This window comes from Panthera pardus, unplaced genomic scaffold (assembly GCF_024362965.1).
Source record: "Panthera pardus isolate Hobbes unplaced genomic scaffold, ASM2436296v1 HiC_scaffold_4, whole genome shotgun sequence".
NCBI lineage: Eukaryota > Metazoa > Chordata > Mammalia > Carnivora > Felidae > Panthera > Panthera pardus.
In genome coordinates this window covers 19,163,466-19,186,930 of record NW_026526969.1, presented here as the reverse complement: position 1 = coordinate 19,186,930, position 23,465 = coordinate 19,163,466, and the positions used below count along the sequence as shown (strand labels likewise).

Sequence of the window (23,465 nt, the reverse complement as noted above, 5' to 3'; positions counted from 1 at the left end):
GTTCAGCACTCCTGAAGGTCAAGTTTACAGTCTTGTCTTACTCTTTTTAGACAGCCCTACCTCATAACACGCATTAGACAGTCAGTAGTTGTCAGGGTGCATGGAAAGAGGAGTATTCTTTACACAACAAAATTCCTGGACCTGAACCCCAGCTCCCAGCTCACTGGTTGTTGGTTAAGTTACTGGATTTCTCTCTCAGCCTCAGTTTCCTCATCTACAGAACTGGGATGGAATCCACTGCTCAGAGTTATGGAGCGTAGAAGCGACATATACACGGCACTTGGTCTCACACCTGGCAGGCAGCCGCTTAACTGGCAGCTATTACTATTCTCAGTCCCGTCTCCTTTCCAAGCTCCCCTAGAGCTTGATCCATGGAAGCAGGTGGAGCCTCAACAGCCTCCCTCAAGCAGATGTCCTCAAGGTCAGTTGATGACAGAAGTGAATGTTATCTTGGGAGCCGAGCTGCAAATCTTGGATAATAAGCGGCTGAGCCCATTCCTCCCCAGAGGGGGGAAAAAAAAAAAAAGAATGGGAAATAGAAGCTACCGAGGTCAAAAACCAGAAGGCCAAGAGTAGAAGACCCAGGCAGAGGCAGATAGGGCAAATTATAAAAGACATGTACGAAGAGGCCAAGGAGGTGAAAAGTAGCAGAGGGAGCTGGCGGCAGCCTTTGAAGGCACCAGGAAGGCCAGTGGTCCCTGTTAAGGGAGGAATCCTCACTGGATTGCGGCTGGGCCCCAGTGGAAGCAGATGGAAAATGTTCAGTCACAAAACAGGATTCCAGTGCCTGAGACAGGAGACAGAGCACCAGACAAGGAACAGGAGTTTCCATGGTGGCTCAGCCCTGCTCCGGCTCCCAAAGAGAAGAGCCAGGGGAGGGTCCAGGGCTCGGCAGTCAATGTGCCTGGGACAAGAGTGATGGCAGCAGGAGCAGACCACCCTGGCAGGGGGACCCACGGTCTCAGAAGTGGCTGGTGGGCTTCAGGTTTCTGTGCCCAGAAGCCTTTGCTTGTAGACTTAGGGTCCTGATGCTTTGGAATGGCCCCAAGCCAGGTCAAGGCTGGGGACGGGAGTACCCAAGCCCCACAACCAGGACTTCAGGGATGCCTCAGCCACGTTGGCGCCAACGTGGCTGACCCGGGAGCCCCGGGAGTCGGCGTCACCACCGGGGCCCCCACGAGACAGAGCACAGGCGGTGGCTGGAACTCCAAGGCCTTTAATTCGCAGCTAGCGTGCCTGCGCCTCGCCCCAGCTCCTCCCCACGGTCATGCCCCGCCCCCATGCCAGCACCTCCCTCTCCCTGCCCACACCCCCTCTCACGCAGCCCCCGCGTCTCCCCCACGGCCACCCCCCCCCCCACCCCGCCTCCTAAGTGGGAGCCTGCGGGGGTGCCGCCAGGGCCCCCGCCGCCCCCAGCATCAGCACGGCTAGGGCCTTGGGCCCCGCGGTGTGGATCTTCTCGTGCCGGTGCAGGTTGGAGCGGCGGCTGAAGCTCTTGCCACAGAGCGGGCAGGAGTAGGGCCGGACGCCGCGGTGGGTGCGCTGGTGGGCGGTGAGGTGCGAGCTGTGGCTGAAGCTCTTGCCGCAGTCGAGGCAGTGGTAGGGCTTCTCGCCCGTGTGCGTGCGGTTGTGCGCGATGAGGTTGGAGCGCTGGCTGAAGCACTTGCCGCACTCGGGGCACGGGTAGGGCTTGACGCCGGTGTGCGTGCGCTGGTGGGTGACCAGGGCCGAGCTCTGCGTGAAGCACTTGCCGCAGATGGGGCACTTGTGGGGCTTGGCGCCCGTGTGCGTGCCCTGGTGGGTGACCAGGTCCGAGCGGCGGGTGAAGCGCTTGGCGCAGCGGTCGCACACGTAGGGCTTCTCGCCTGTGTGGATGCGCTGGTGCTGGATGAGCGTCGAGTGGTGGCTGAAGCTCTTCCAGCAGGACGGGCAGGTGTAGGGCTTCTCGCCCGTGTGGATGATCTGGTGCTGGATGAGGTGCGAGCTGCGGCCGAAGCGCTTGCCGCAGTCCGTGCAGGCGTAGGGCTTCTCGCCCGTGTGCGTGCGCCGGTGTGTCACCAGGTGCGAGTGCCAGCTGAAGCCCTTGCCGCACTGCTCGCACGTGTACGTCTTCTTGCCCGCGTCCCCGTCGGGGGCCAGGCCCTCCTCGCTGCCCTCGGGGGTGGCCGTCCGCCCCTCTCTGGGTTTCTCTGGGAGGCGGCCCTCCGGGGCTTTCTCCAGGCTGGCATCCGGCGGGGCCGGTTTCGCTGGCCTCTCGTCCGGGGGGCCCGGCTGCGCATCGTCTCTGGCTGCCCCTGAGCTCTGGCCGCTGGCCACCTGCTGCCCGCGCGGCAGGCCGTTCCCCTGCGCTCTCCCCACCCTGCTTCGGAAGGACTTCGCGTCCCGGAGGGCTGCCGGGGATGGGGCCGGCTCCTCCTTCCCCACCTCAATGGCTCCTGGAGAAAGAGGGTTTCCGGCAAGAGAGAGACTTTGGTGAGGGACCCAGGGGGACTCTGGAGATGGAGGTAAGAGCAGGGATCCTGGAAGTAAAAGCCACCCCCTGGAGAAGACGGGGAGCTGAAGGCCCTCCCCTGGAAAGGCCGTGTGCCTGAACCCCAGGGGAAACGGAGAGTCCAGGCTGACGAGGGGCGCCTGGGAGTGACAGCAGTGACCCCACCGCCCCGCCCACCTGCCACCCCTGCACGCACCTGTCTTCTCCTCATCTCCCATCTGCCGGCAGGAGCCCGAGGCCTCACCCTTGCCCTGTCCTTGGGAGGCCCAGAAAGGTCTGCTGAAGGGAAACCCTGGCCAAAAAGAGACAAGAGATGCTGCGCTCAGTCACCAGGCGGCACAGCAGGGGACACCCCCTCCCCACCCCCACCTGCCAAGGACACAGCTCTGCACACGTGGGGTAAAACTAAGCGAGTTCAAACATCACTTGGGGTCAGGTGTCCACCCGTCTCTAGGAAGCAGGTTCTGGGGTAACTGCCAGACACGCTCCTCTCAGGGCTGAGCTGGGCCCCATCTAGTATCCCTGAACGAGCGCCAGGAGTAACGGGAGAGGGGGTGCGTGAGGCCAGCTGCCCATGACCCCCTTATGGCACACAGGCCCCCAGCAGCGGCCCAGCAATGTTTCCCGCTCCTGCACCTTCCCAGACCGTGAGCAGAAAGGGCTCCCGGGGGAGGGGCGGTGGGGGACAGGAAGCCAAGTGGGAGGGCCTGGGCGAGGAGGCCGGCTGTGGTGACCACCCAGAAGTCAGGGACCAAAGGCGAACTGGCCAAGTCTCCTGGGGCGTGAGCCTGGGGATTCTGGTCAAGTCAGTAAGAGAGCGGAGGAGCCCAGCCTCCACGCCCTGACCCCAGCCCTGCACCGGGGAAGGAATGCGATGGACCAACCAGTGGGTAGGGCATCCGTGAGGCTTGCCATGGGCTGCAAATGGGTGCCGGGTTCCCTGTGATCTCCCAGGACTTGCCTGGACCTGCCGGTCTGTGCCCCGGGCATGGTTAACAGTGGGTGGAGAGCAAGCCTGAGATAATTAAAGGACTGAGCTGCCCAGACCCGGAGGCCCACCATCAGAGTCAAGGGGGGATTCCCAAGCCCCCAGCTCCACTGGACTAGCCAGTGTGCAACTGACAGACTGTCAGTGTGTACTGACAGACAGACAGACTGGATGAATGAATGAATGACAGTCAATGAACGGGTGCTCTGAGTTTTCCATCCGACCTCGTAGAATTCTGCCAAGAAAACCAGAGTCTGAAAAAAGTGCTGGGACTTTACTTACCGTGAGAGAAATGTCCTCTCCAAGAGGACAGGCCCCTCGGGTGGATGTGAGACACCAAGGGGTCTGGGGGCCTGGAGAGAGGAGCTGACCGTGGCCCGCCCCACCCCCCGGCCGGCAGCTCCCGATGCGGAGCCCAGACACCGGTGTCCGCGCAGACACCTCTCACACGGGGCTCGGAGGGGCAGGAAGCTGGAGCGGAGCGAGCACTTCCGAAGAGCCAGGAGCAGAACCCCCAGGTCAGTCCTGTCCCCCCCGGAGCCGCTAGCCAGATGGGGCTACCTCAATTCAAGTTTGCGCTGATTAAAGTGAAATTAATAAATAAATAAAAAGTAGCTCCAGCCACATTTCTCGTGCTGAGCGGCCACATCTGGCCCGGGGGCTCGTGGCTACCACGTCAGTCAGCACAGCTGGAGCGCACGTCCTTCACCAGGAAGATGCCGTGGAACGGCGCGGTCCAGAGGAGCGGCGAGAAGGACTTCGCGCCCTGGAAGGGGAGGAGGAGGTAAGGGTGGGAGGGCCCCGCCTCGGGCACGACCCGGCCCTTACCCAAGGACAGCCCGTTCCTCTTCTGCAGGACGTCCCTGTAGAAGTTCTGCTGCGCGTGGTCCAGCCGCCCCCACTCCTCCCGGGAGAGGTACAGGGCCACGTCCTCGAAGGTCACCGGCATCTGCAACAACACAAAACGCCCACTCTCCAGGACACGCCAGGACCCCCCGGAAGGGGCACCATGGCTCCAAGAGGAAGGCGGCCCGGCTCCCGACCCGCTGCCCCGAGTCAGCCCCGCCCTCGCGTCTGCTGGTGAAGCAGGACGGCCGCCCGAGGGTGGCTTCGCGGGGGCAAGAACGAGGCGGCTGTGTACAACCCGGGAGACAGAAACAAGCGTCCCTTTCGGGCGCCGCAGTCGAAGCTCGGGGTCTCCACGCACGCTCCCCTGCAGCCCCCACCCCCCGGGCTGGCGCTCGCATCCAGGGGACGATGTGGTTCCTCCACATCCCTCTGCTGTTCCTCCAGCCCTAGACTTGGACGGGGACACTCACCTGGGACCAGGCGGTGAGGAGCGCCGCAGCCATCTGCCGGTCTCTGGTCCTCCCCTCACGAGAGAGCACAGGGATCTGGGGGGAGGGGAGGGCTGAGAGAGGACAGAGGTGCTCAGGGCGGCCGCCTCGCCCCGCCTACCAGGGACACCCCCCGCTGCCTCAAACTGCACCCCGACCTGACCCAGGAAGAGGGTCAGTAGCCTCTGTGCAGTCAGAGGCTCCGAGGCTGTGCGGGAGAGGCGGGTCGGGGGCAGGTGCGCACACACGCAGGCCTCTCCATGGCAGGAGAGCTCGCGCCCTCCCCGCCTCTGCACCAGACTCCACCTCTCCCCACAGCTGCCACCGAGAAGGGGCCCCTCTCCGCGCCCCTCTCCATCCCTTTCCTCACCTCCTCCGGGCAGGAAAAGAGCTTTGTCCTTAGAGCCCTGGCTTAGGGACACCCAGCCCTGCTCTCCTCGGGCCCCGGCCCCCTGCGATGCCCCCTCAGGCTGTGGCTCTTCCGGCTCCGTCTTGATGTGGGGAGACTCCTGAGCAGCTCCCAAAGGCACCGTCTCCTCTGACTCAGAGAGCATTTCTTGACGAGGATGCCCATGACCTGGAACCTAGGAATGACAGCCCCTATCAGCACCTGGGCAGAGAACGGGAGACGCAGCCGAGCCCCACACCCGAGGGGCCTGGCAGCGGCCGACACCCAGGTGGCCAAACACACCCGAATGCAACTAACTCACTGCTGGCCTTGCTTCCTTCTCCCGGCCCTGGGGCCCCGCACGTGCCTGGTTCGCTCCCACAAGGCCGGGACAGCACGGGAAGGAAGGGAGGCTCGAGGCCGGGCCAGGGGCGGGCTGGCCAGGTGCCCACAGAGCAGGTGTCTCCTCCCCGTTCCAGCCTCGTACCTCCCACAGCAGTGTGGACGGTTCCTCTTTCGTGTTAGAGGACACCAAGTGTGGTGGGCTGAATGGTGTCCCCCAAATTTCCCGTCTGCCTGGAACCTCACAATGTGACCTTATTTGGAAAAAAAAGGTCTCTGCTGATGTAATCAGTAAAGGATCTTGAGATGAAATCATTCTGCAGTTAGACTGGGCCCTAGATCCAACAACCAGTGTCCTTAGAATGAATTCTAGTTGTTTTATGCCACCCAGTTTGTTACACAGACATAGGAAACGAACACACCCAGGCTCAGAGATCGACCATGACCCAAGATTACAGAGCCTGTGAATTCTCAGCCAGCACTTGAACTCCAGGTGTATCTGATTCACAAGTCAGCCCCAGGGCCACCATTTCCTGAATATGACAGGGAGGTATCATGTAGCCCTGGGCCATTTCCAGCCTGACTCAATTCGGTCACGGAAGTTGGAGTTTTTTTAGTTTGGAGAAACAAGTCCAAGGGTACCTCTAACTGTGCCGAGGCCTGTGCCCACCTTCGTCTGACAGAAGGAGACCTCCTCCCGGCTCACCCCTGCAGCACCACCCACCGCAACTCGTCCAGGGTTCTCCAGGGTCCTCCTAACTCGTCCCTTCTTCACATCAACCTCAGGTGGGAAGGTCAGGCAACCGGGGCTTGATCCAGACCAGCCCCTCACTCACCGCTCAACCCTGAGTGGGCACCGCCTTCCCACAAACCTCAAGAGCTTTGGGAAAGTCACTTCCTTTGCATTGGGGGGCTCCTCGTGAGGCCTCATCATCACCCACAGCACAGGGACTGGCCAGGCTTCTGCTGAGAACTCAGACTTCTCTCTCCACACCGCCCCCACGTCTGTGTATATCAGAGCCCCAAAGGGAGGAGTTGGAGGGCCTGGGAGCCACACGAGCCAGGCAGCCTCCAAAACTCAGCTACTCTGCCTCACACACAGATCCCCTGTGAGAAAGAGCTGCCTACTCTGGAACATTCTGGATAAACACAGAGCGGTGCCAGAAATAATTACTATAACTGTACTGTGCGAGTTGACAGAATCCAGCAGGAGAGAATGTCAGGGGCGTGCGAAGCCCACTGGGTGTTACAAAGGCATCGTGGAAGCGAAAGCACGCAGTGTTGACACGTCTTTGTACCTTCTACCGTACGAAAGTGCGAGACGTAACGCCGATGGTCCCTGACTCTCAACGGCTCAACTTAACGAGCTTTCAACTTTATGATGGTACAGAAGCGGCACACGTTGGGTAGAAACCACACTTCGAAGTCTGAATTTGCCCCTTTCCCTGGGCTAGCGATGTGTACCACGGTCCTCGCTCAGGACGCCAGGCGGCAGGAGACATGGCTTCCGGTCAGCCGCGTGGTCACGAGCGTAAATGACCACAAACTGGTGGCCATTCTGTCTTCCTCCTTCAGCACGGTGTTCGGTACATCACGTGAGATACTCAGCACTAAATTACGAGATCGGCTTTGTGTTAGGTGGTTTTGCCCAAGGTAGGCTGCTCTGAGTGTTCTGAGCACGTTTAAGGTAGGTGAGATTAGGCTCTGATGCTCAGTAGAGCGTGTATTAAATGCATTTTCCACTTACTAATATTTTCAGCTTCCAGCGGGTTTATCAGGATGTAAACCCATGGTGAGCTGAGGGAGATCTGCTCTTGATTTGTGCTTGTCCTTACACCTGCTCGTTGAGGCGATCTGTTTCTCTGATCTAGGTTCTGGTTGCTGTGGGTGTTGTTATTGCATACGTGACAATAACGATCTGGATGAGACAGGTGGCAGCAGCAGGCAGGCACAGGGTGTACATTTTATAGACGACACACCTGGTTCCCAGAAGCCAGGGGACTTGCCCAAGGTCACACACCTGGCTGCAGCTGACTCATATTCCTTTGATTCCAAGCTCAGGGGCCCAGGTCCTCCCGCAGGGTGTAATTACACACATGGGCAACAGGTACAGGAAGGAGACAAGGAGCTCAGACCCAGGGAGAGAGGAGATGGGGTGCTAGGCAGGAGGGAGCGGAGGGTAAACTGAGGCTCCCCCACGTGCGCTGGGCACAACCTCACCAGTAGGACCCCCACGCAGGCTCCCCGCTATTTCACGTAGCCTGTGGCCGACAGACTCCTGAACTCAGCAGGCAGAGCCGAGCAGCTCTCTGGCTGTCAATTCCCAGTGCGAGAACTTTCCGGTCATAGCACCAACTCCTCCCATCACCCCCATCCGCCCCAGCGAGTCTAAGTCTTCCACTGGCATAGACACCCTACCTTGAAAACCCCCTCCCGCTCCAATCCCTTCCAGGGCATGCATCCCTCGCCCAGCGCCCGGTCCATACCTCTCGGGCTCTCTCCTTGTCCTGGGTAGCCTGGGCGGCTCTGCCGTCTGCAGACATTTCTATCTCAGAGGTAGAAAGCACAGCCCCGTCGTTTCTCCTTCTTATTGGCCAAGCCCCCTCCAGCTTCTGGCCAGGAGCCTACCAGAGCAGAAACGTAAGTCAGCCATCGTCTCCCGGACACCTCCAAAGCACCCTGGAAATCCCCACGCAAGCCCAGACCCACGCTTGGTCCCAATCAGAAATAAAGCCTCCCCAGATGCCCTCCGGTGACCTCATTCTCTCTGGTGTTGTTTGGTCCCTCACTTGACAGAATGCTGTTTTGTATCATCCCCTTTGTCGCTGAAGCCAGAACTCTGCATCTCAGAGCAAACCAGTTAGGGAAAGCCAGAGCTGACTCGGCATCTGGATCTCTTGTCATCAGGAGCCGAAAGGTCTGCAGAGACCGTACAAAACAGGTGCTGGGTGTGACCCCATCCATCACAGCCGGCTCAGCTGAGGAATCTGGGCCCCACTGTCTCCCAGACGCAGGGCACACACAGCCTGTGCTCAGCCTGACTCCGCCGCCTGGGATCCAGAAATTGCGCTGCCCGGTCTCAGCAGCCCTCCCTGCAGCGGTAACCACCCGACGGGGACAAGAGTCCATCCTGTTCACAGGCCTGGATGGCCCACGTCCTTCCCCTTCCCGAACCTGGGTCCGGGCCCCCTTCTCTCCCCACCAGCCTGAAGCCTTCCACCTTTGACCCCGTCCCCTCCCGCCAGCTGGCCACCCGTGTGGATCTCGGGATCCAGGCGCCCTCCCCAGCACCCCTCTCACCGAAGTGGAGGCGGAGGGGGCACCTCGGGCGCTGGGGGCCCCCTCCCCCGGGAAGGGAGACTCCACAGCCTACACCGGGCCGGGGAGCCGGGTGGAGACTGGGATTAGGGACAACAGGAAGTCCCTCCCATATCCCGTTCCCCACGCAGCTGCAGCCCTACAGGGTTCCCAGCTTCGAGCGTTCCGGGGCTGGGGTCCGGAGCTGGGCTGCACCTGCTCTAGGCAGGGACCTGAGTCCTAGATCTGCACTGCCAGCTGACGATCGCTTTACCTGGTACGTTCTTGTGCTACCAGTAGAGCAGGATGCGGAGATGGGAAAACAAATTCTGTGGAAGGACCAGATATTTGACGTTTCAAAGAAGGCACTGCGGCTGTCCTCACAGGAGTGAGTGCACTTTTCTGGCAGAGGGGCACGATGGTCCTTCACAATACACAGGGCCTCTGAAGGTCTTATGGTCTCTCACGGTCCTGGATTTCACGTAAGGCGCCCAGGCTGGTGAGCAGGTCGTCTGGGCTCTCCCCAGGACTGGCAGGGAGTTCTCTCTCCCTCAGAGCAAACTTAGGAAATAGGCCCAGGAACTCTCCTCTCCACCACCCCCCACCCCATGCCCCACAGCTTGAAAAGATGTGGGACCAATCTGATTTTTCTAGATCTGCTCTCCCCCAGCTCCCTCTCAAGGCCAGGGAGAGCAGGGGTAAAAGGGTCTGACCCAGCTATATCGACAGGGGCCCGGACTGCCTACCCCACCACTTAGTCTTTGTTTTCCATTTGGACCTGAGAACTAAGGCTCCCAAAATGGAGGACAGAGACTGCGCTTCGCTTTCTAGGGTGAAGAACCCATCTCTCCTCTGAGCAGGGCACATGGGTCAGAGGAAAGGAGTGGGGCCAGCTCTGGGGTCAGATTCCAGGAAACATTTCCATGCCCGTGGCCTGCGGCCATCAGAGTCCTCTGAGACGCATCCTTTCATCCAGTACCAGGCACAACTGGCCCCTGTACCAGCCTATAGGCGTGCTGTGGGCTCACAGGGGTTTAATTTCCTTAAAACTTTGTTTCTGACATTTAAAAATGAGTAGAGTTCTCATAAAATCGATTTTCTTGAAAACAAGCAGATCATTGGGCAACCCTGGACTCATATTTCCCACCTTCAGGGCCTGCTCTCATGTGGCTGCATTTCATCTACACTTGCCTCCGCAGCATTTTGAATTTGCAACCCTGCTTTTGGAGTTAAATGTGTTTTAGGACTCTGATGTATTCTACTGTCACTCTGATGAACAAAAAATGTTACCCCTGGAGTTTGTCTCTGGTCATTATTTCCAGGCATCTTAATCTTCAAGGTAAAGAGGGATGTACGCAGTTGTAGCAAAAGTCAGGAGTATTTTCAAGCCAGGGGCACCTGGGTGCCCCAGTCGGCTAAGCGTCCAACTTCGGCTCAGGTCATGATCTCGCAGTTTAGTTTGTGAGATAGAGCCCCGCGCTGGGCTATCTGCTGTCAGAGCGGAGCCTGCTTGGGATTCCCTCTCCCTCTCTTTCTGACCCTCCCCTTCTCGCACAAACATGCATTCTCGCTCTCTCAAAAATAAATGAACTTAAAAAAATTACTATTTTCAAGCCAGCGAGCTATAAACTGGAAAGTGACAGGGGGCTGTGGAAAAGATGAACTATTCATTCTGTGAGTGTTTCTCCATCAACAAGGAGCATGACAAGCATCCGGAGTAAGGGAATTCACTCCTGAGGCCATGTCAGTGGCAGTTCCAAGAGGGCACTGAGTCCCAAAAATGTGGACACGTCTTGACTCTTGGGCAAATGTTTCTCTACCAGACAAAAGGGGCCACTTCAAGGACTCTGGGGAAGCCGAGCGGTTTGGATCCTACCACGGGATCACCTAAACCGGACCAAATGAAGTCTCAACATTTATTTAACGGTTCGGAAAATATTTATTGAGCACCTACTATATGACAGACATTAGCCCCTTCTTGAACGGGGGAGGAAACGCTTCCACAGTCTAGGCTCTAGGACTGAGCAGGTCTAGGGGGAAGCAAATGTCATATTTGCTGTGTGAGAATTGAAGTCCCTAAAAGACTTCAGAAAAGCACCACGGAAAGGTGAGTCAGTAAGCAAAGCAGAGATCAAAACTCTAAACGCCTCCAGCAAGCAGGCAGCACAGCATATGACGAGTGGCTTGGATGTAAGATGGCACTCAGAGCCTCAAGAAGTCATGTTGTATTCAAAGGGGGCAGTTGGGGGCTCAGTATTGCCAAAGCTTAAAGACTTTTTAAGAGAAGCCGAAAAAGAATTAGATTTCTATGTGAAATGTCCCAACTTTTTTTTTAAATTTTTTTTAAACATTTATTTATTTTTGAGACAGAGACAGAGCATGAACAGGGGAGGGGCAGAGAGAGAGGGAGACACAGAATCTGAAACAGGCTCCAGGCTCTGAGCAGTCAGCACAGAGCCCGACGCGGGGCTCGAACTCACAGACCGCGAGATCGTGATCTGAGCCGAAGTCGGACGCCTAACCGACTGAGCCACCCAGGCGCCCCAAAATGTCCCAACTTTTAAATGTTCATGATTAAAATAAAAAAGTTAAGAATTCTGTACAACCCCAGCAGAAAACACCTGCTGTCCAGCTCACAGGGCACCAGTCTAGAGATGTACTCACCTCAGAAGCCTGTCACAAGGATAACTACCATGGATGGAAGTGCTTATCTGAGCTTCAGACAGGGAGAACTCTCAAGGAAGGCCAACTCCAATGTCTGGCGGCTTCACTGAGCTTATGAAGAGGTCACCTTCAGCCAATAAATCGTGATCGACCTTCAGAGATTGGCCTGAGAACTGACTCAGGTCTTACAAAAGCACTCAGAATAATAAAAACTAGAAAAAGAAATCATCTGAAGTAAGAAGAAAAACGTTTCGTTAAAGGAAAAAAAAAAAAAAGCTTGTACTAATTAAGGCTGATAAGCCAGGCTGGAGACAGGGTAATGGCGAGATCAAGCCTTAGGAAGGAGAGAAGATGGGGGTGGGGGTGGGGGGGGAATAAAGGAACGTGAGAAAGGCCAAGAAAAACAGGAATCATCGAGTAAACAACACAGCAAATGTTAACCATTGAATAAGAAGAAAAGGAAAGCAGATAGGTGGGGCCCCAGGAGTAAAAATATTTTAAAAAAGAAAATAACGAAGAACCCCCAGGGCCACTAAGAGCAGGGCGTGGGCGCTCACGCGGCCAGCGGCCCTCTCACCCCCGGAGGGGCGGCGACACGCCCGTGACCCCGTCCCTGGACGCGAGGCGGCCTCACAGGCACACGTCCCAACCAGCTGGAGGCCCAGGAGCCCCGCAGTCTGCGGAACACTGACGCCGGGAGCCCGTCGCCGAGGCAACGGCGCCGCCCCGCCCACGCGCCCACGGGACACATCTTTGATTGGCTGGTTCCCGGTGGCTCCGCCCATCCTGCTCCCCAGGGCTCCGCCCCGTCGCCTTACCCGCGCGCTCCCGTCCGCGCCCCCGAGGGACAGGCCTGCCGATGCGGGGAGGGTCACCCTGGTGCCGCCTGCCCCTGGCCGGTGTGCCCGCATTTCCCGTCCGGCTGCCCTATCCCAACTTCCGGTTTCCCGGCTCTCTGGCGGCGCCCGCCTCTGGGCACCGTGCGTGGGGACAGCCGGCGCGGGTGAGGACCGCAGGGTGGACACACACTGCGGGGCGGGACACATACGGCGTCCCCTGTGGGGAAACTGAGGCTGTCTGCGCGCAGGCCCTTGCTGCTGACCCGCTCCCTCTGTGTGACACATAGCTCATTAAATATAAAAACACAAAGAAAACATGCAGCGCATTAGCACCAAACAACCATTCATCAAAGCAGGGGAGGCAGATTTCATTCGGTAACTGCTGACAGCAGGGAAAGAGCTGAGTTCCCTCCGACTTGTGCAGAGGTGACCGGGGTTTCCAAGGGAGACCGAGGGAGGGGGAGAACAGGGCTCACTAGAGTCAGAGAAGCGAACGATCACAAAGAGCAGGCCAGCGTGGGTGTGACTAGGCCAGGCGTGTCCGCTGGCAGGTATGGAAGTCGGGAGTCTATCCTCCCTGGAAGAAGGGAGACAGAGGCCATGTCCTTCCTGACGAGAACATTCCAAAGGAAAGGCTCTCAGGCCCAGGACAGATGCTTCTGGGTTGTAAGAGACACGTAGCTCCGAGTCTGAAGCCCTTTTTAGGAAATGCTCTTAAGAAAGGGAGGTCAGGGGCCTCTCATCAGGTGTTGGCTGGAACAAGCACTGAATTCTCCCCGCAGCACTGAGCTTTCTCAGGCAGCTGTTTTCACGGACTGGGGTCATGCTAGCCGTGTGCTGCTAGAAGCCATTCTAGAGTTTGGTCAAGTCTCTCAGAGCCGGTTTAAAGGGAGGGGCTATGTGCTGAGTTCTGGAAATCTCAAGCAATGCCGTGCTGGACTGTAGCTATGGCATATTCCGTTGTATGGCTGACCCAACAGCCTGCCCATCAGAGGCAGCAGAAACGGCCTTTTCCTGCCCTGGGCAAACCCCAGAAAAGGCAAAAAGACTCCTTACTGGGCAACACGACCAAGACCTTCTTTTTATGATTGTCAAGACGAGCACCTTCAGCCTCAGCCTGGCAAGCTGTGGACTCCAGGCCAGAACCTCCCTCCGACCACCACCAAACTTAATAAGCTAGGCTGGGGGCATCTAGGTGGCTCAGTGGGTTAAGCATCTGACTTTGGCTCAGGTCATGATCTCACCATTCGTGGGTTCAAGCCCCGCGGCGGTCTCTGTGCGGACAGCTCACAGCCTGGAGCCTGCTTAGGATTCTGTGTCTCCTTCTCTCTGTGTCCCTCCCCTATTTGCACTCTGTCTCTCAAAAAAAAAAAAAAAAAAAAAAAAAAAAAAAAAAAAAGAAAGAAAGAAAAGAAAAGAAAAAGGACAGGCTGGATATATTCCCCAAGCACCCACATCCCAACTTCCAGAACATTCTCTACCTAGAAGCTAAAGACAGCTCACACTACACGCAGGGAGGGGACACTCTCGTGAAACAAGGCTCAATCAATAGCTCAAGACTTACTCCAGCTGGCCCTTTGGGGTGGAAATTAGAGTAAATTAAGTTACTTTTTCATTAGAGATTGGTGTGTTTTTAGGAAGCCAGGGCGTGTCATCATCCTAAAACACCCTTTGCTGCCGCAGCTGCTACCTTCTGCCATCTTATACCTAAAGTGTCCCCCCACCCCCAAGGTCTTCAGGTTACATTCACTCATGCAACCCTAGGACACTGAAGCAGGTAGGGACAGGGGCACTCAGGAGGCATTCCGCCCAGCTCAGCATCACAGGACCCTTAGCGGAGGTCCCTCACGGGAGCAAATGACAATGGCACCCAAGCACCCACCCTCGATGGCCTTTTCTGCTGGTATTTACAGCCCTTCGTCCTATGGCAGTCTCCCTCCCTCACTTCCCAGCCCTCAGACTCCCTCCTCTGCGTGCCACGTGGTCCCTGCTCAGAATCTTTTACATTCTTTTTACTTCACTTTGTACGAATAAAATGTAGAGCTTCCATTTGTTTTTACTTTATCTCGTCCTTTTAAAATTTCAATTTTTGTGAATGCTTTGTTTTATTTATTTAAATTTCAAATCCAACTTAGTGAACACATAGTGTAATAATGATTTCAGGAACAGACTTTAGTGATTCGTCACTTACATGTAACGCCCAGTTCTTATCCCAACACGTGTCCTCCTTAATGCCCCTCACCCGTCCAGCCCATCACCCCACCCAACACCCCGCCAGCAACCCTCAGTTTGCTCTCTGTATTTAAGAGCCTCTTATGCTTTATGTCCCTCTGTTTTTATCTTATTTGTGCTTCCCTTCCCTTATGTTCTTCTGTTTTGTATCTTAAATTCCACCTATGAGTGAAATCACGTATTTGTCTTTCTCTGACTCATTTCGCTTAGCATAAGACACTCTAGCTCCATCCATATTGTTGCAAAGGGCAAGATTTCATTCTTTTTGACTGCCGAGTAATATTCCTTTGGACGTATACACCACATCTTCTTTATCCATTCATCAGTCCATGGACATCTGAGCTCTTTCCACACTTTGGCTGTTGTCGATAGTGCTGCTATAAACATCGGGGTCCGTGTACTCCTGCGAATAAGCACTCCTGTATCCTTTGGATAAACACCTAGCAGTACAATTGCTGGGTCATAGGGTAGTTCTATTTTTCATTTTTTGAGGAGCCTCCATACTGTTTTTCAGGGTGGCTGCACCAGTTTGCATTCCCACCAGCGGTGCAAAACGGGTCCTCTTTTTCCCCATCCTTGCCAATGTCTGTCGTTGCCTAAGTTATTCATTTTAGCCATCTGACAGGTGTGACGTGGAACCTCATTATGGGTTTGATTTGTATTTCCCAGATGATGAGCGGTGTTGAGCATTTTTTCGTGTCTCTCGGCCGTCTGGATGTCTTCTTCGGAAAAGTGTCTATTCATGTCTTTTGCCCATTTCTTCACTGGATTATTCGTTTTTTGGGGTATTGAGTTGGATAATCTCGTTACAGATTTTGGATGCTAACCCTTTATCTGATATGTCGTTGGCAAGTATCGTCTCCCATTCTGTCGGTTGCCTTTGAGCTTTGCTGATTGTTTCCTTCACTGTGCAGAAGCTTTTTTATCTTGATGACGTCCCAATGGTTCGCTTTTGCTTTTGTTTCCCTTGCCTCCGGAGACGTGTTGAGTAAGAAGTTGCTGCGGCCGAGGTCAAAGAGATTGTTGCCTGTTTTCTCCTCTAAGATTTTGATGGCTTCCTGTCTTATGTTTAGGTCTTTCATCCATTTTGAGTTTATTTTTGTGTATGGTGTAAGGAAGTGGTCCAGGTTCATTCTTCTGCATGTTGCTGTCCAGTTATCCCGACACCATTTGCTGAAGAGACTTTCTTTATTCCATTGCATATTCTGTCTGCTTTGTCAAAGACGAGTTGGCTATACGTTTGTGGGTCCATTTCTGGGTTCTCTATTCTGTTCCACTGATCTGTGTGTCTGTGTTTGTGCCACTACTATACTGTCTTGATGATTACAGTTTTGTCATACAGTTTGAAGTCCGGAATTGTGAAGCCTCCAGCTTTGGTTTTCCTTTTCAGGATTGCTTTGGCTATTTGGGGTCTTCTCTGGTTCCATAAAATTTTAGGATTATTTGTTCTAGCTCTGTGAAGCATGCTGGTGTTATTTTGATAGGGATTGCTTGTGAATGCTTTATAATGTAGGGGGAAAAAAATCAGCTAATGCTAAGAATCAGGGCCCTTGGAAAAATGGCTGGTCCTAGCACCAGAGCAAGAAATACACAAGACGAATCTATAGATGGTGGGAGGGGAAACCGTGCAGGCTCTCTAGAAGCGGCAGAATATTCTAAAGCTGAAATCGACATATGCTGTGACATAGCGATTCACTCCTGGGTAGAACCCAGCAGTAACTCACATTTATGGTCACCAGAGACATGTAAGAACTACTACATGTAACTCCAAACCAAAACCCACCAAGTGTCTAGCCACAGTAGGATGAACAAATAATGCACCAGGAAATACCGTTCAGGGAAAAAGCAAAAACATGGATTGAGTCTCCCACTGTGGAGTAAGGCCAGATGAAGAATTCCTTGGGGCACCTGGCTGGCTCAGTTGGCAGAGACAATGTTGTAGGGTCAATGCGACTCTTGATCTGAAGGTTGTGAGTTCGAGCCACGTGTTGGGTGTAGAAATTGCTGAAAAATACAATCTTAAAAGAAAACACTTCTTATTGCGCGACTTCATTTACATGAAGTTCAAAACCAGACCAGACAAACCTGCTGTGGTGGGAAGTCAAGATGATGATTATGGGGGAGGGAAGTGGCCAGGAGGGCTGGAGTGCGAGGGCTGTTTTCATCTGATGCAAACTCATGACACTCTACATTTTTGGTTTGGGTACATTTCTGTATGTTACACCTAAAATTTTTCTTTAAAATAAAAAAAAACCAAAAAACAAAAAATGGGAAAATGGGTGCCTGGCTGGCTCAGTCAGTGGAACATGCAGCTCTTGATCTTGAGGTTGTGAGTTCAAGCCCCAGGGTGGGTGTGGAGATTACTTAAAAACAAAATTATAAATAGGGGCACCTGGGTGGCTCAGTTGGCGAATATCCAACTTCGGCTCAGGTCGTGATCTCATGGTTCATGAGTTCAAGCCCCACATTGGGCTCACTCCTGTCAGCGCACAGCCTGCTTCAGAGCCTCTGTCCTCCTCCCTTTCTGCCCCTCCCCGACTCAATGTAAATAAGCATTAAAAAATTAAAAAATAAAATCAGGGCACCTGGGTGCCCTGAGTCACCTGGGTGGCTCAGTCTGTTGAGCATCTGTCTCTTGATTTCCACTCACGTCATGATCTCGCAGTTCCCGGGTTTGAGACCACACTGGGCTCTGTGCTGACAGTGCAAAGCCTTCTTGGGATGCTCTCTCTCCCTCTCTCTCTGCCCCTCCCCTGCTCGAGTCAGCTATCAAAATAAATAAATGAACCTAAAAAAAAATGTAAATGAGGGGTGCCTGGGTGGCTCAGTCAGTTAAGCATCCGACTTCAGCTCAGGTCATGATCTCCCTGCCCCCCCCCCCCACCGACGCTGCTCCCGACCCAGTTTGTGAGTTCGAGCCCCATATCAGGCTCTGTGTTGACAGCTCGGAGCCTGGAGCCTGCTTTGGATTCTGTGTCTCCCTCCCTCTCTCTGCCCCTTCCTCCACTCATGCTCTGTCTCTCTCTGTAAAAAATAAATATATGTTAAAAAAAAAAAAAAAAGTAAAGGAAGTGAAACCAGTTACGCCATTGCTATGGTCCAGGCAAGTGACAATGGAGGCTTGGACTCAGATGACAGCAGCAGAAGTAAAGAAACAGGCAGACTTGGAAAACGCACGGAACGTGGCGACTGATGAGATGTCAGGATGAGGGAACTCAAGGGGATCCGGGATAAATCCCAATTCTTGGCTTGCGTGACCGAATGGACCGTACTACGTTTACCGAAACAGAGAATACCAGAAGCAGAGATCTGATGTGAAAGACTGATTGGATCCACATTTAGTGAGGACACAGCAGAGCATGACAACAAAGCCACTGTCGTGGAGCTTGCGTTTAAGTGGCCGTGTGAGTTTGGCTTTGAAAATGAAGACTTTGGGGGCATTTATGAGACACCCAAAGAGTTGAGAAATAAAACATAAGTACAAGGATATTGGCATTGGGAAAGGTTATTGAGGCCACAGTGGCTACGAAACCAAAAAGGGAGGTGTATTAGTTATTTACTGCTGCGTAACAAATGATCCCCAAACATGGTATCTTAAAATAAATACTTAGGTGCCTCTGGCTCCAGGTCAATAGCTGTGGTCAACTTGTCTGCTTGACTGTGGGGAGAGGGTCCAAGGTGACTGGCCTTGGTCCCTCACCACAAGCGCCTCTCCTCAGACGTGGCTCCCCCAGGGTAAGCAAGCAAGAGATTGAGACAGCGCGCATCTGAGGGCCCCCAAGACGAAGCCACAGTCGGTTTACAACAGAATCTCAGAAGCGACACCCCTCCCTCCTGCTGGATTCGGTTTCTTAGAAGTGAATCACTAAATCCAGCCCGCCCCCCGCCCACACACACAGGCAGTGGATTACACAAGGGTGGGTCAGAGCAGACCCAAGGTCACCGGAGGCCCCCCCGGGCCGGAGCCGTGCAGAGTGCCAATATTTAATGCTCAGGCAAAGAAAGCGAAGCTGGTGAAGAAGGCTGAGAGGAGACAACGGGAGAAACAGGGAAAACAGAAGATAGAGGATAGGTAAAAAAGGAAGGAAGACAGAAGATCAAATCCACTGAGCGGTCAACTGGGAACCATGACCCGCTGAGACACGCTCTCTGGCTGACAGTCCCGTGCGGGGACAGACAAGAGCCAAGCAGAGAGGAAAGCAGCAAGTGAATCACGGTCTGTGGCAGGTGCTGGGACGGGAACAGAGCGCGCTGGGAGGGGACACTTTAACAAGGGTGGTTTCCACGAGGAGACGGCCGTTTAAGATTGAAGAGGAGGTCTTTGCTGAGGGTCACACTGAGCTGCGAGGTGCTTCGGGGGTGTCTTTAGGACTCAGCACCATGGCAGGAGACATCAAGACCAAAATCAAGAACGACCAGACCGCCCCTTTTGACAGCCACTTCCCCAACCAGAACCAGACCCGGAACTCCTGGCAAAACTACCTAGACTTCCACCGCTGTGAGAAGGCGATGACTGCTAAAGGGGGTGAGGTCTCCGTGTGCGAATGGTACCGGCGTGTGTACAAGTCCCTCTGCCCCATATCCTGGGTGGCAGCCTGGGACAACCGCCGGGCGGAAGGCACGTTTCCCGGGAAGATCTGAACTGGCTCCCCGCAGCTCTCGTCTGTATTCCATCCTTCTTCTAGGGCAGTGAAGGGGGGACCTGGGTACATGGTGATCCCCACCCTGGGATCCTGAAGCATGGCTTAACTAATCATAGATACTCGTTGGAAAAGTTAAAAAAAAGAAAAAAGAAAAAGATTGAAGAGAAGCGGACAAAGGGCGAGGGTGAGAGCCTCCTTTCCAGGCCAGCATGGCGAGTGGGATCGAGCTGGTGTGTCCAGAAACAGAAAGGCAAAGGAAAAGAGGGCAGAGGATGTGACCATGGTAAGAAGAGGTTTTAACAGTCATCTTTCCCAGAGCTGGAGAAGGATTTCTCCCCTTTGCCCTGAATTATTCTCACTGGAGGAATCCTACAGAAATAGAAAATACAGGAAAACGTGTCTTTCTCCTGCAAGCTCTCTCTCTCTCTCTCTCTTTTTAATGGTTATTTATTTAGTTTTGAGAGAGAGCAAGTGAGTGGGGGAAGGGCAGAGAGAGAGCGGGAAATAGAATCCTAAGCAGGTTCTGTGCGGTCAGCGTAGAGCCCGACATGGGGCTCGAACCCACAAACCGTGAGATCATGACCTGAGCCAAAAGCAAGAGTCAGACGCTCAACCAACTGAGACACCCAGGCGCCCCTGAAATCTCGTAAAAGATGAGAGAGAAAGGTTCCATCAGTCAGGCGCTCTTACTGGCCTAGCGGATACTAGACCTGAAGTCTTTTTCACATTTAATAAGAAAAGTTGTACACCTGAAACTGATTATAACACTGTGTGTTAACCATGTTGGAATTAAAATTTAAAAACGTAGTTAAAAAATAATTATTAGCGGCATGCTCAGTCGGTTGAGCCTCTGACTTCAGCTCAGGTCATGATCTCCCCATTCGTGAGTTTGAGCCCCACATCAGGCTTGCTGCTGTCAGCTTGTCAGTGAAGAGCCTTCCTGGGATCCTCTGACACCCCTCCCCCGTCCCTGCCCCTCTCTAACTTGTGCTCTCCCCTCTCCAAAAAATAAATATTTTTTTCAAAATGTAATTTGGTGTGAACTGTAAAAAAATTCCAAGGTAACAACTAAAATAGGTGTGCATTTTCAAGATAATTTTAGGAGATATTGAAATATACCCCAAATAGGTAGATTTTCATTAAAAATCTCTCCTTTGGAGATTTATCACTCACTAAGTGGAAATAAATAACAACCCAAGCAATTTCACAAGAATTTTCGTCTATTACTGAGTAATGCTGGGAGAGGGGAGTGTAAGGGACTTCAACGTTCAATAAGCCCTTTTTTTTCTGCAAAGTAACTTTAGTTAATGAGGAGTCCAAGGAATCCCAGCTTTGGTGACCTGGCGTTGCCCAGACTGTAAGCCTCATGGGGGCAGCACTTGTCTGTTTCACTCGGCACTGGGTCCCTGGGGTCAAGGACAGTACCAGACACACAGGAGGGAAGCAAACATTTCCCGCAGGAATGAATGAATGAATGAATGAATGAATGAATGAATGAAATGGTGCACAACCGCGATGGGCCAGCAACAAACAGGATTGTTAGCCAAGCGCATGCTCGGCCACAGGTTTAGAAATGGAGCTGGTCTCCACCTCTCTGACATATTTCCAGGAGAGGTAGCATGTCTGAGTCGGAGGCCTGAAAGTCAGTGCTAACAGCGAAACCCGAGCCTTCCGGCTGAGCCCGTTCCCCAGGCCCTCCCTGCGCGCCCCGATCCTTACCCGTGGAGGCCACGTTCTAGCAGTTCTTCCCAATCATATCCATACAGGCCCGGTTGTCCCCACACCCAGGGCTCAGACAAGGCCACGTCCTCGAAAGCCACAGCCACGGGGAAGCAGGTCAGTCTTGGGGGAAGGGGCAAGTCAGGGACGGCCGGGAGGGGTCCAGATCTGGGTGTGGGAGGCGCCTCCGCCCGGGGGTTGGCTTTTGCGGCCCCTGCCCAGGAGGTGGAGTTTCTAGGCTCCTCCCTGGGGTGGGGTTTCCCGACCTCTCCCAGGAGGTGGGCGGTGGTGGAGCTCCCGGCCCCGCCCAGGAGGTGGAGTTTCTGGGCTCCTCCCTGGGGTGGGGTTTCCCGACCTCTCCCAGGAGGTGGGCGGCGGTGGAGCTCCCGGCCCCGCCCAGGAGGTGGAGTTTCTGGGCTCCTCCCTGGGGTGGGGTTTCCCGACCTCTCCCAGGAGGTGGGCGGTGGTGGAGCTCCCGGCCCCGCCCAGGAGGTGGAGTTTCTGGGCTCCTCCCTGGGGTGGGGTTTCCCGACCTCTCCCAGGAGGTGGGCGGTGGTGGAGCTCCCGGCCCCGCCCAGGAGGTGGAGTTTCTAGGCTCCTCCCTGGGGCGGGGTTTACCGACCTCGCTCTGGAGGTGGGCTGCGGTGGGGCTACCGGGGCTGGGCGCCTGCACACTCTGCGTGCTGTGGGTCTCGCGGGCCGCCTCCTAAGCCATTTCGTCTGTTTGGACACATGCCAGCTCTGGGCCAGGTGTGGAGGACGCGGAGCAAAGGGAAACACCACTTGTCCAGAGGGAGCTTGTAGTCCAGTGAGGCCCACACTAGACAGTGAAAATAAAGGAACAAGATTAATCCCAGGTGCTAAGTGCAGGAAGACAACCACCTGGCTGAGGAGCCAGAGCGAGCTCAGGTGTCCCCGGGTCCCCAAAACAGGGCACCGCGAGAGTGCCCGCGGGCTCTGAACCGCAGGTTCCTACGAGGAAAACGCCCTCCGGGCTGCGGCCCGCCCAAGAGCACAACCCAAAAAGACACCTTAGAGCAAATGCAGTCTTGACTTTGGAGGTCGAGTTGGGCTCAAGGCCAGTGGTGAGGTCACTTCCCTTCCCGGAAGCCCCTGCTTCGTGTTTGGGAAACCTGGGATAAAAGCCACCCGGCAGGATTCTTGGGAAGATCTTTGTTGGTGTCGATGGCGCCCTTTCTTCCGCCATCACGTGATCCTGTTGTGTTATTCTTAGCCCGGGACTGCTCGGCACACGGGTGTGTAAGCCCTCTGAAGTCAGGGCCGGTTCCTCCTGCTTACCCCAGCCCCTGCAACTGTGCCTGGCACAAAACTGGCCCTTGGCAAAGATTTGTGGCGTGAATGAAATGCCCAGCAAAGAGCCCCACGACACAATAGGCATTTTAAAATGGCAGCTCTGGGGACGCCTGAGTGGCTCAGTCTGTTAGGCTCAGGTCATGATCTCACGGTTGGTGAGTTCCAGCCCAGCGTCCAGCTCTCTGCTGTCAGTGCAGAGCCCTCTTCGGATCCTCTGTTCCCCCCCCCCCCCGCCCACCACTTCTGCCCCTCCCCCGCTCGTGCTCTCTTTCTGTCTCAAAAATAAATAAACACTAAAAAAATTTTTTAATAAAATAAAACGGCAGCTCTGGTCCCCTCAGAAAGTACAGGGTGACAGACGCCCCCAAGAAGAACAGGACAAGTCCTGATGAGGGGGGGTGAGTTCTTACCTGGAGGGGGAGTTAGACTCTCCTACTCAGTCCCAGGTTGGACTCTGGATTAGCCGCTAAATCCTCATTTCTCTGGCCCCTCCCTCTCCCCACCCCACTCCCAAACTGGGAGGTTAAGGGTTAACTCTAGGAAGCCCCCTCATTACCTGGATGGGACCAGAGCTGGGAACTTCCTGTTCAATTTTCCGGGAGCCCTTTCCCAGTCTCGCTGAGGCTGACTCTGGCCCTGGGGCCCTCAAAGAACCCTTAGCAACCCCCCCCCCTCTGGAGTGGGGACCCCGAGCGGTGAGTTGCAAGGAAGCCTGGGGTAAAGGCTGCCAGGACAGACACAAGGGGTTCCTAGCAGCTTGGAGGGAAAAGAGGGACCTGGGCCTCAGCGAAGGGATGGGGGATTAGGAAACTGGAAAAGAAAAAAGTCTTGGAAGGATGTGGGTGGTCTATGCTGGGAGCCCAGTGCCAGCCAGCTCTGGGGCCATCGAGGAGGGTGGCGGGACTTCCTGTAACATGGGCTTGCTGTACCCACTGGGGAGGGGAAGGCAGGCAGGCTCCATGTGCCCCCAGGTGGACGGCCGGCCTCCTGGACTCAGCTCACCACCCGGAGGGGAGCCTGGCCAACAAAAAGTGGCCTGTGACTCTCCTGCCAGCTGTGTCCAGGGAGAAAGGGAAGGTCCCCGGCCAAGGATCCGGGCTCGGGGCTCTCCCGTTGTCTGGGTGGGTCCTGCGGCCGCACTGCCACCCCGGGCTGGTCCAGCCCTTGCCTCCCACCTCGCTGGGCTCCAGATTAAGCTGGTCGAATATTGG

The 23,465-nt window shown here is 54.9% G+C and overlaps 2 protein-coding genes across 7 annotated transcripts; one reads left to right on the top strand and one right to left on the bottom strand.

The window, feature by feature from the left end:
* Nucleotides 1-1,334: 1,334 nt before the first annotated feature.
* On the bottom strand, nucleotides 1,335-21,123 carry ZNF205 (zinc finger protein 205). 6 transcript variants are annotated; one of them, XM_019468350.2, is made up of 9 exons: nucleotides 11,508-11,815; nucleotides 9,118-9,172; nucleotides 8,033-8,170; nucleotides 5,692-5,800; nucleotides 5,187-5,400; nucleotides 4,799-4,890; nucleotides 4,308-4,428; nucleotides 2,688-2,783; nucleotides 1,335-2,435 (listed from the first exon to the last, which is right to left on the bottom strand). In XM_019468350.2, the coding sequence occupies exons 5-9, from the start codon at nucleotides 5,368-5,370 to the stop codon at nucleotides 1,369-1,371; spliced, it is 1,560 nt and encodes a 519-aa protein (XP_019323895.2). In that variant the 5' UTR covers nucleotides 5,371-5,400; nucleotides 5,692-5,800; nucleotides 8,033-8,170; nucleotides 9,118-9,172; nucleotides 11,508-11,815; the 3' UTR covers nucleotides 1,335-1,368. The 6 variants fall into 6 exon arrangements, with proteins under 6 accessions (XP_019323895.2, XP_019323893.2, XP_019323892.2 ...); XM_019468348.2 differs by lacking the exons at nucleotides 5,692-5,800; nucleotides 11,508-11,815 and adding an exon at nucleotides 20,941-21,123; XM_019468347.2 differs by lacking the exon at nucleotides 5,692-5,800.
* On the top strand, nucleotides 18,874-19,293 carry LOC109278211 (cytochrome c oxidase subunit 6B1-like). Its single transcript, XM_053893869.1, has one exon. It carries the CDS (start codon nucleotides 18,959-18,961, stop codon nucleotides 19,217-19,219), a length of 261 nt encoding a protein of 86 aa, XP_053749844.1. The 5' UTR covers nucleotides 18,874-18,958; the 3' UTR covers nucleotides 19,220-19,293.
* Nucleotides 21,124-23,465: the final 2,342 nt, after the last annotated feature.

Excerpts from the sequence above, each read along its gene's own strand:
- LOC109278211 (XM_053893869.1), top strand. The coding sequence starts at position 18,959 with ATGGCAGGAGACATCAAGACCAAAATCAAGAACGACCAGACCGCCCCT.
- ZNF205 (XM_019468344.2), bottom strand. The coding sequence starts at position 8,675 with ATGGACTCTTGTCCCCGTCGGGTGGTTACCGCTGCAGGGAGGGCTGCT. Across the intron at positions 8,171-8,303 it reads ACAACACCAGAGAGAATGAG|GCTCCTGGCCAGAAGCTGGA; the intron begins GTCACCGGAGGG and ends CTGCTCTGGTAG. Across the intron at positions 2,436-2,687 it reads GGGAGATGAGGAGAAGACAG|GAGCCATTGAGGTGGGGAAG; the intron begins GTGCGTGCAGGG and ends CTCTTTCTCCAG.